The 11,381-nt window shown below is 37.5% G+C and overlaps 1 protein-coding gene across 1 annotated transcript; it reads left to right on the top strand.

Moving 5' to 3' along the window:
- The first annotated feature begins 8,959 nt into the window (after positions 1-8,959).
- Positions 8,960-10,824, top strand: LOC134208380 (ribosomal protein S6 kinase beta-1-like). Its single transcript, XM_062684364.1, has one exon. It carries the CDS (start codon positions 9,051-9,053, stop codon positions 10,482-10,484), a length of 1,434 nt encoding a protein of 477 aa, XP_062540348.1. The 5' UTR covers positions 8,960-9,050; the 3' UTR covers positions 10,485-10,824.
- The last annotated feature ends 557 nt before the right edge of the window (positions 10,825-11,381 follow it).

Raw genomic sequence — 11,381 nt, 5'->3', positions numbered from 1 at the left:
TATTTTCAAACGCTTATTCATACTGTCATATATATTCGTATAATTTCAGATATTTTCATAATATTTCATATATTCAAAAATAATCGTGTATCGTATATCTTAATATATTTATAAAATATTTTCAAAAATTATAATTTTTTTACAAATATTCCCATATATTTCCACATGTTTACTTTAATTATCATTTAAGATTTGCAAAAAATAAATCACAATCTCATTTTTACATTGCTTACATTTACACATAAAATTATACTTTATTTTTTTTTACAAATATTTCCATATAGTATGAAATTATATATTTCAAAACTATGTTCTCTTATACTAATGTATTTTTTTATATATCTTCGAATATTCTTACATAATTCATATATTTTAATTTTTGTTTTAAATTAATTGTGGAGCACCTGCGTCAATTGAGTTTACCTGTTGTGGTGTTTTCATTATTTCCTCATATTTCAGCATACTTTAGTGACATATTTTTCTTCTTGGTAGCGCTGCTATTGACTCTTTCAAAAACCGAATTCTGACATTGTGGACATTGATGTTGAGAAACCAAATCCAGATATTCTCTTTCAATACCTCGTGCAAGGTTGATCGCTATCATAGAGTGGCGACAATGATTAGTGAAGTCATCACAAGCTCATGCTCGAGCCCATGCTCATATTTCCATGGCATAGTTCATTATTTTTTCACATTCTTATGTTTTTCATTCTTTTATTTTTATATTTCGATATTTTCATATCTATATAAGTATACATTCATCATCTTCTTCAATAATTCTGTATTACAACTTGATCTTGACCTGCTTTTCAGCTAAGTGTTTTCCTGCTTTTTCCTTGGTTATTAATTAATGAAGCTTTTCTATGACCGCCAATTGCTTGAGTATGTGTCTTGTGTGGCGGGTGGAGTGAAGGAGCTGTGCCCGAGACGCCGAGATTATTTCCCACCCATATATAAATTTTACATTTCCATATTTTCATATATTCTATTAGATAACAGCATTATTATGTTTTCATATTTTCATGATCCTTCTATCTATATAATAAAAATGAAATGGTCTGTGTTCGTATCCGCATAACTCGAAAACGGCTTGATAGATTTTCTCCATTCTTTCAGTAGATATTTTCGTTATCGTTTCCGACGGGTTTATATGATATTTCCTCATGCGAAAATCACGGGTAAGATGGAGTAAATCGTGAAAAACTGAAATTAAGAATCGTATGGAAATTTCGCATGGGAAGTTCACAACGCGCATTTTCGCCTACTATGCAGGACAACGTCTGCCGGGTCGACTAGTATTTTATATAAGTTGCTAAACTATCTATATTAAATATAAATTATCAATATTATCACTACTATGTTCAAAAAACAAATCAGCGGTGGCAATAACCCTAGTCGATGTACTCTAAGAGAGTAAAAAGTACACAGAGGATTTATTCGTTAACGTACATAAAATCGTACTCGATAATTCAATCGTGTAGGGGCTTTAGGGGCTTAACCATGCAGTAAGTTGCGCGAATATAAAGGAATACCATGCTGAAGGTGGGCAGGTTCGATTTATCCAGGATAATTTTTCAATGCAGGCCCGATGTCCAGTAAGAGCAGAATTCTACAACCGAAACACCACCTTATTACGTAGTGCTTATCCAGCTTTCCACGCTCGCCATAATGGCGGATGCTATAAGTTATTTTGACAGTAACTGCTTCCAGACGCTGAACTAAAATTTTGCTCCAAGCAATCCTTGATTTTTTGCATCCAATGAATTGTTTATTGTTTATCAACATGGACATTTTTGCCTGGATTCGTGAGGATTCGTGGACATATTTTTTCTAATCAGTATTATCGTCATTTTTAAATTCATTAATTTAAAATATTTCTTTCTAGGATACGAACGTTCTTTTTATCTCGTATTGGATCAGTTCCATATACAGAATGACCTCAATCTCAGGCTCGTATTGAGCCATTAGAAAGAAAGGTAGAGCTGATTATGACAAATAATGGCGTCACATGGATACGCGGATACGTGGTATTAATTCTTTCTCGCTCATAGCTGATTCCAAAAATGATTCCGTCACATTGAAATCTTTGAAAAAATACGTAGGCAGAAAAGCGCAAGATCGTAATCCAGCATACGCTAGAGCCTAGTAGAGCGGCAATTATACTGAATATTTAAATTTTCTTAGTGGTAGAAGGTTTAATGTTATTAAATAATTATATCGAAGGTCGTAGAATCGATGCAACAACGGGTTCTAATAAACGAAACGGAATCTGATTTGCATTATGATTCTATCATAATGTTCAGACAGACAGTTGAATCTGGGTATTGAATTTATTTTTCAATGCAGCTTTTCGAAAGGAATATTGCTCAGTATCCATCATTGATATATCAAGCTGTAAATTTATTCGAATTCGTATTGTTTTAAAAAATTAATCCTAGACTAAAGAGTGGATCAGAATGGATACGTTTGCGTGCGTTTTGGCAGTTTTCCCCATGGCAATATGAATTGGGCAGATCGGGAGTAGTAAATATACCGCGCAAGAGTATAGATCAAACCCGAGCACGATCGTTGTTTGTTATGGACTAAGTTGATACTAAAATAATTAAGAAGTTTCAAGTACACAGAACCTGGGTTTTGTGCACCCTTTTATGATGAACGGGTAGTAAACGCTCGCTATTCCGGCATTCTTGAACCTTGCGGCTTGATCAAAACCAAAAGTGAATGGTAAAAGACAAAATTCGGGTTTATGTATATATATTGATGATCCTGCTAGGAAGATTATTTTCAACAGTCATCGAATTGCTTATGACTAGCAAATTTTACAACTGAATAATTTGTGTTTTTTTTAACTGTCACTTTCAAGTTCAATTTATTTAAATTCAGGAGTAACAGAATGATTCATGCCTAAAGATTTAGTACAAAAAAAAACGTTGCATTGCTGTTCAGAAATAGAGCTGATAATATGCATATTTTTATCTATATTTATGACATGATTTAAAAAACCCAGATTAATCCACCTAGCGGTGATAGTGCCTTTCTCGTTTCTTGTGAGTGAGTAAGTTCTTCGCACTTTTGGTATGAAAAAAAGTATTTTGGCCATAACTTCTGAGCCCATAGTCCGATCCGGCCAATTTTTAATAGGAAACAATGGGACATGATTCTGCGTCGAATGTTGCGAGTAAATCGGCCGAGAGTAAGTGCCTAAATAAAGAAAAAGAATTTTTCTTCTAAAAACTAGCCATAACTCCGAAGCCCATAGTCCGACTGGGCCGGTTTTCGATACGAAACAATGGGACAATATTCCGCGTCGAATGCAACTTGATGCGAGCAAATCGGTTGAGGATAAATGCTTAAGAAATGAAATGGTTAAGGATAAGTGCCTGAAAAATCAGTGAGATTATTTTGCGCACACACATACACACACAGACATCACTTTAATTCGTCGAGCTGAGTCGATCGGTATATAACACTAAGGCTCTACGGGCTTCCTATAAAAAGTTCGTTTTTGAAGCGAACATATAGGGGAAGGTGGGTAGACTTGATCCCCAGGGAGACTTGATCACCCCCTGTTTTATCGAGAACTAAAGTAGTTTTGTTCTAGCGTATTTTTAATATGATCTATAGACAAATGACCTTTATGTGGTGAGTTATTTTTTGGATTGCCAACCTTATTTATTCTGCAGGGCGGTTTGTATGTTTTGACCTTCCAAAAGATTTTTTATTGGCCATGCAAAATTTGAATAACTTTTCATAACAATGACCAAATGCTTTCGTTTTTTCACAGCACAAAGCCGTAAATGTGCTTAATGATTTGTACTGGTGGAAATGTCAACATTCCATCAAAGTTTTAGGATATTTGGATTTGAAGTTATTGCCTCAATATGGGGACATTTGATCCCCCATTAGTCACCCATACAAAAATTTGGCGAAAAAATTCAAAAAAATCTGTTCTCTGGCTTCTGTTTTTTCGTAGATTTGACAGATTTGATGAAGGGTTGGATATCATAGAAAGAGGATCAAGTCTCCCCAAATTTAAAAATAACTTGTGCTGTCGAATTCAATAACAAAAATGTCTCATGTATACGCACAGCAATTCGAAAGTTGCGCCTGTTTTGAAGGAAAAATATTTAAAAAATCTTAGGGCACCTTTCTAATTTTAACAAAGCAAGCTCTTGAAGAGGGATCAATTTCCCCCGAATATTTTAAAAGGAGACTTTTGACAGCACTCTAAAAAATCGATTATGTATCAATAACAACAATATTTTAAGGACTGTCGTACATCAGTAAGGTTAAATACTATATTTCTTAGAGAGTCAGTGTGGAAATCGCGTATGTTTATTTATTTTTGGCTGTGATACATCGGAAATCAGAAAAGGGGATCAAGTCTACCCAGTCTCCCCTATACTTTGTATACAAGAAAGGCTAAAAGAATGTTGGTCATAACTATTAAGCCCATTGTACGATCGGGTCAATTTTCAATAGGAAACAATGGGACAGGATTCTGCGTCGAATGCAACTTGTTGCGAGCAAATCTGTTGAGGATAAGTGCCCAAAAAGTGAGCTAGACTTTTTGCGCACACACACACACATATACACACATACACACACAGACATCACTCCAATTCGTCGAGCTGAGTCGATCGATATATAACACTATGGGTCTCCGGGCCTCCTATAAAAAATTCGTTTTTGGAGCGATCATATAGCCTTTACGTATACTTTGTACACGAGAAAGGCAAAAACCGAAAAGGATGTAGGGGAGACTGGGGAGACTTGATCCTGACTTGATCCAGACTTGATTTTCGATGTAACAGCCAAAAATTAATAAACACACGCGATTTCCACTCAGACTCTCTAAGAAATATAGTATTTAACTTTACTGCCGCTAACCGCAAGTAAAGCACATCTGTATATGTAGGCCCATATACAGATGTGCTCGACTTGCGGTTAGCTTCAGTTTACTGATGTATGGCAGTCCTTAAAATATTGTTGTTATTGACACACAATCGATTTTTTGGAGTGCTGTCAAAAATCGACTTTTAAAATATTGCGAGCAAATCGGTTGAGAATAAATTCCCAAAAAGTGAGCTAGACTTTTTAATGTGCTTTTTTATGAAAAAAAGTATTTTGGCCATAACTTCTAAGCCCGATCGGGTCAATTGTCAATAGGAAACAATGGAACAGGATTCTGCATCGAATGCAACTTGTTGCGAGCAAATGGTTGAGAATAAGTGCCCAAAAAGTGAGCTAGACTTTTTAATGTGCTTTTTTATGAAAGAAAAAGTATTTTGGCCATAACTTCTAAGCCCATAGTCCGATCGGGTCAGTTTTCAATAGGAAACAATGGGACAGGATTCTGCGTCGAATGCAACTTGTTGCAAGCAAATCGGTTGAGGATAAGTGCCCAAAAAATGAGCTAGACTTTTTGCGCACACACACACATACACACACACAGACATCACTCCAATTCGTCGAGCTGAGTCGATCGGTATATAACACTATGGGTCTCCGGGCCTCCTATAAAAAGTTCGTTTTTGGAGCGAACATATAGCCTTTACGTATACTTTGTATACGAGAAAGGCAAAAAGTATTTTGGCCATTACTTCTAAGCCCATAGTCCGATCGGGTCAATTTTCAATAGGAAACAATGGGATAGGATTCTGCGTCGAATGAAACTTGTTGAGAGCAAATCGGTTGAGGATAAGTGCCCAAAAAGTGAGCTAGACTTTTTAATGTGCTTTTATATGAAAAAAAAAGTATTTTGGCCATTACTTCTAAGCCCATAGTCCGATCGGGTCAATTTTCAATAGGAAACAATGAGATAGGATTCTGCGTCGAATGAAACTTGTTGAGAGCAAATCGATTGAGGATAAGTGCCCAAAAAGTGAGCAAGACTTTTTAATGTGCTTTTATATGATACAAAGTATTTTGGCCATAACTTCCAAGCCCATAGTCCGATCGGGTCAATTTTCAATAGGAAACAATGGGATAGGATTCTGCGTCGAATGAAACTTGTTGAGAGCAAATCGGTTGAGGATAAGTGCCCAAAAAGTGAGCTAGACTTTTTAATGTGCTTTTATAAGAAAAAAAAGTATTTTGGCCATTACTTCTAAGCCCATAGTCCGATCGGGTCAATTTTCAATAGGAAACAATGGGATAGGATTCTGCGTCGAATGCAACTTGTTGAGAGCAAATCGGTTGAGGATAAGTGCCTAAAAAGTGAGCTAGACTTTTTAATGTGCTTTTATATGATACAAAGTATTTTGGCCATACCTTCCAAGCCCATAGTCCGATCGGGTCAATTTTCAATAGGAAACAATGGGATAGGATTCTGCGTTAAATGAAACTTGTTGAGAGCAAATCGGTTGAGGATAAGTGCCTAAAAAGTGAGCTAAACTTTTTGCACACACACACATACACACACACATACACACACACACAGACATCACTCCAATTCGTCGAGCTGAATCGATTGGTATATAACACTATGGGTCTCCGGTCCTCGGATCAAAAGTTTGTTTTTGGAGCGAACATATAGCCTTTACGTATACTTTGTATACGAGAAAGGCAAAAATAGATACGACCAATCAAGCTGCGTTAAAGGGCAGCAGAGATTCGAAGCCTGTTCTCTCAAGTCAATGAGCTCCATCTGTGAGTGTGACGATCATCGGCTAAGAGTACTGGGATTGTAACGTTTTTTAATCAGGGCAGAGCTTGAGTTGTACGATATTGATGGTTTCTCCAAATTTCATCGAGAAAAGCTCCTCTGTATCACAGAGTCAGGTTTTTACACCGTCACTGGTAATAATTCGATACGATAATACGAATCAGGAGAAAGCATTCCGTGTCCACCTCAGAGCCATCGATCAACTGAGCAGTTGTGGCAAACAGTAGAACCTATGGACATGCTCATATTTAAAGGAACTTCGCAGTGCTCTGTAAACAAAGATTGATTTTTAATTTTTACTAGTCGACCCGGCAGACGTTGTCCTGCATAGTAGGCGAAAATGCGCGTTGTGAACTGCCCATGCGAAGTATTCATACGATGCTTAATTTTAGTTTTTCACGATTTACTCAACTTTACTCGTAATTTTCGCATTAGGAAATATCATATAAACCCGTCGGAAACTATAACGAATGTTTCTGCTGAAGAAATGAAAAAAATCATCCAGCCGTTTTCGAGTTATGCGGATACGAACACAGACCATTTCATTTTTATATATAAGATTAAATTAGCTTTAGAATAGTTTTACGCTTGAAACCTGTTTAGAGTTATTTATAAATTTTCTTGTTGATAAATAATAAACAAGTCGTTGGAAACAGTAATCAGGCAAATCATGGTTTACTACGATCGAAATTTAAGTTCAGTGTCTGGAAGCAGTTACTGTCAAAATTATTTATAGCATCCGCCATTATGGCGGGCGTGGAAAGCTGGATACAGGAAGTATTTAGTCTGAGAAAATACAGGAAGTAGTTATTAACGATGAAATTGATGTTTCAGCGTAATATTTTGGAGAACAGTAACCTTCCAGGATTATCTGCCATATCAATAATTTACATAGTCCCTACACATGCTTAAATTTCCCATAAAATATTACTGATTTGACTGTAAATATATGCTATGGGGTTGGGAGGGTGCATCAGGGCATCAATGAAGTTACAACTGGACAATGAAGTGGTAGCCAATCGGAGTCAAGGAAGAAAAATATTAGTCGTTCGCGTCTATTACTTTTATTTCCAACAGTTGTTAACCAGTTGACGCGCCCTTCTTCAAACAAACCATCCCGTGGAAAGCTTGCCGAGTATTGCAAATTTCATTATTCTTTTTGGTGGATCATTTTGCTGGAAGGAGATTCTCATTTTCCCGTGGGTTTCGTGTAAGTGTCTCTGCTTACAGGTCCACCACCCCCATTTTTGGCCCTTCATACAGCAATATGTTGAATTCAAAATCATATTGAAATTTGACCTTACTGTCAAGTGGAACCGCATGCAGAGCAAGACTCTAGTCAGGATGGTGGCTAACTACATACATACATACATACAGCACAGGCCACTCCGGCCTTAGTCTGATGATAAATAAACCCTATGTTCGTTTTCTAATTGAACCGTTTGTTTGAGAAACTGCATATGTAACATTTTTGGCCAAAATGAGATTTTTATATATTCTGAATCCTCGTCCAACAATACGTATTCTGGCAAAAAATACGAAAAAAAAAATTTGTTCTGGAATGTATGAAATTTTTTTCGTTTGTTTGAGAAACTACATATGTCCATGTACTTTGAAGAGCAGTTGTAGAGTACTGCTTACATTTTTGGCACTGAAAGTGCCCCAGGGTGTTGAGTTTTGCCAAAAACTATTGATCTGTATCGAAGAAATCGAAAGATTCGGTGCAAATTTGTTCGAAAACAGTTTTTTGTTGTTTTCTCGAAATAGTTTTAAAATGGACTAATGCAGTTTCTCAAACAAATGATTCAATTGATATCGCCTCCTCAATTAACTGGCGCTCGACTAAAGATTTTGAGATTTTGTTTATAAAATAGTGATTGAATGTTTATTTGGAATCGCCATTATTGCGAAGCAATTTTATGTACTAATTTGTGCGATTAAAAGTAAAAGATAATGTTTCTAATGCAGAGGATATTTTTACGTAAACCTTCGGCCGATGTCAGGATATGATTTCATGCATTTTACCGACAAATGTTGACAAAACTAAAACAGAAGAAGGGGACACTACTTTTCTCAATTCAATCGCCTGTCATTGTCAAACTCTGTGCACAACCCAAACAGGTATCATTATAATTTGTTCCTTAGAGACGATCAGGGTAGATACATTTATTGACTTTTGGATTTCCTACCCAATGAAGTAAATAAGCTAATCTACCTATACGTAAGTCACTTACACGCTTGATTACGGAGGTAGCTAAGAAGTTTATACCCTATGCGAGTTGAAAAGATGGAAGATGTCACGGCATTTTCCAGTCAAGTCAATCCAGTCAGGCAGTACAGCTTTCTTATAGTTTAATTATATATAACAAAACCCAAGTGAATAATGGCAGGCATATTTGATCTAGAGCTGCACGACGATGATATAATTCGTGATGTAGAAGATGATTTAAACGAGGCTCATGGTTTCGAACAAGAGCCAGCAATTCCCTTTGACGCTAATCTTGAAGCAGAAGGTTCCGAAACAATACCGCTATCAGCAGAAATTGTTAACCCAGACAAAATGAAGTTGGGTCCTCAGGATTTCGAGCTAAGAAAAGTACTAGGAAAGGGTGGGTACGGCAAAGTGTTCCAAGTCCGGAAAACAACAGGCGCGGATGCAAATTCCGTCTTCGCCATGAAGGTGCTAAAGAAAGCGTCCATTGTTAGAAGCCAAAAGGACACTGATCATACACGAGCAGAGCGCAACGTCTTGGAAGCGGTACGCCACCCGTTTATTGTCGAACTTGTCTACGCGTTTCAAACGGATGGGAAGTTGTATTTGATTCTGGAATACCTGAGTGGTGGTGAGCTGTTCGTGCATTTGGAACGCGAAGGAATATTTCTAGAGGATGCGACATGCTTTTACATGAGTGAAATTATTCTGGTGTTGGAACATTTACACAAGCTTGGTATAGTCTATCGAGATTTGAAGCCCGAGAATGTGCTGCTGGATGCCCAAGGTCATGTCAAATTGACGGATTTTGGACTCTGTAAGGAGCACATTCAAGAGGGTAGCGTTACTCACACTTGCTGTGGCACAATTGAGTATATGGCTCCTGAAATTTTGACTAGAAGCGGTCATGGAAAAGATGTTGACTGGTGGTCGTTAGGCGCCATGATGTTTGACATGTTAACAGGTTCACCTCCTTTCACGGCAGACACCCGCAAACGTACGATAGATGCTATTCTAAAAGGTAGGTTGAATATTCCAGCATTTCTGAGCAATGAATCAAGAGATCTCATTCGACGCCTTTTGAAGCGACAGATATCGATGCGTCTCGGCTCTGGATCCATGGACGGAATAGCTGTGCGAAAGCACCCCTTCTTCAAAAATGTTGATTGGGACGATGTCCTCGCCAGAAGGGTGGATCCACCGATTAAGCCGTTTTTGCAAGGCGAAGATGACGTTTCGCAGTTCGACAGCAAATTCACCAAACAGGCACCCGTTGATTCACCGGACGACTCGAAGCTGAGCGAAAGTGCCAACCTCATCTTCAAGGGCTTCACATATATTGCACCGTCAGTTCTTGAGGACATGCAACATCCCCACGGCAGCCATCATCATCATCATCACTACCACCCCTACGGCGATCACAGCAATCATCGGCGCCACCATCATCACCAGAGCGGGAATCATCATCGGTTGGGAGCTGCGATGGAGACCGGTTCCATTACTTTGGCTGATGAGCAAGTGCTCAGTATGCCCCGATCACATACGGTTTTTGCCTCAGGGCGGAGCGATGTCACTGCCGGATTCATGGCGTATAAACAGTTTTAGGTTTCAGATCAGGTTGATCAGATATTTTTGTAGAATCATTTCATTCACATTTTCAGTTCCATTCAACCTATAATGATGCCACCATAATTCATACGATAACTAGGCGTCAAAAATATCAAAACTATCAACTATCAAAAACAACTATCACAACCATTGTTCCTAAAGACAAAGTATATTCATTTATCTGTACTGTTATTATGTAAATTTCCTAACTATGAATATGGTTTGTCTAGAGTCAACTTTTAAAGTTATGCGATCTAATTTTAATGACTTGAATGTATTTTTACTATAAACAAAATAGGTAATCTATGAAATAAATATGAACAATAAAATCAAATAACCTGTGCAATTAATTATACAACATACCAGCTGTTGTTATTTAATCCGATGTTTTGACTCTGGATCTACAGCTACTAAAAACACAAACAATGCTCCCGAAAATGTTGAAAGATTTGCACACTAACTTTCATTTACTCAGTGATTGAGAGAAATCGTCCTTTTTTTTTCTCCCACGGATATTTTACTCAATTTCCGTCAAAAGTGGGACTACTCAATACTATGAGTTCTCCTGCTTTTGACGGAAATTGAGTAAAATTTCATGGAAACGAAAGAGCGAGCAATACAATTTTACTTAGTCACTGAGCTTCCAAAGGACTAGCCTTTTCATCGCTACTTCGCCGACTTTTTCTATCTGTTCTCTCGTTGGTTACTTGTTTTTCAAATGCTGGCATCAAGAGCCTGACACCAAATTTCCTGAATTTCCCGAGGACTATAATGCATAGTTTTGCATACCGTAACATCCCTATCTGGCACTCGGACAACAATCAGCTGTCCCTTACATGGGAAACATATTGTGAGCCACTCTTTCTTGATGGGCTGATTCACGCTTGATTATAT

This window comes from Armigeres subalbatus, chromosome 1 (genome assembly GCF_024139115.2).
Source record: "Armigeres subalbatus isolate Guangzhou_Male chromosome 1, GZ_Asu_2, whole genome shotgun sequence".
NCBI lineage: Eukaryota > Metazoa > Arthropoda > Insecta > Diptera > Culicidae > Armigeres > Armigeres subalbatus.
This window is presented reverse-complemented; position numbering and strand designations above follow the sequence as displayed.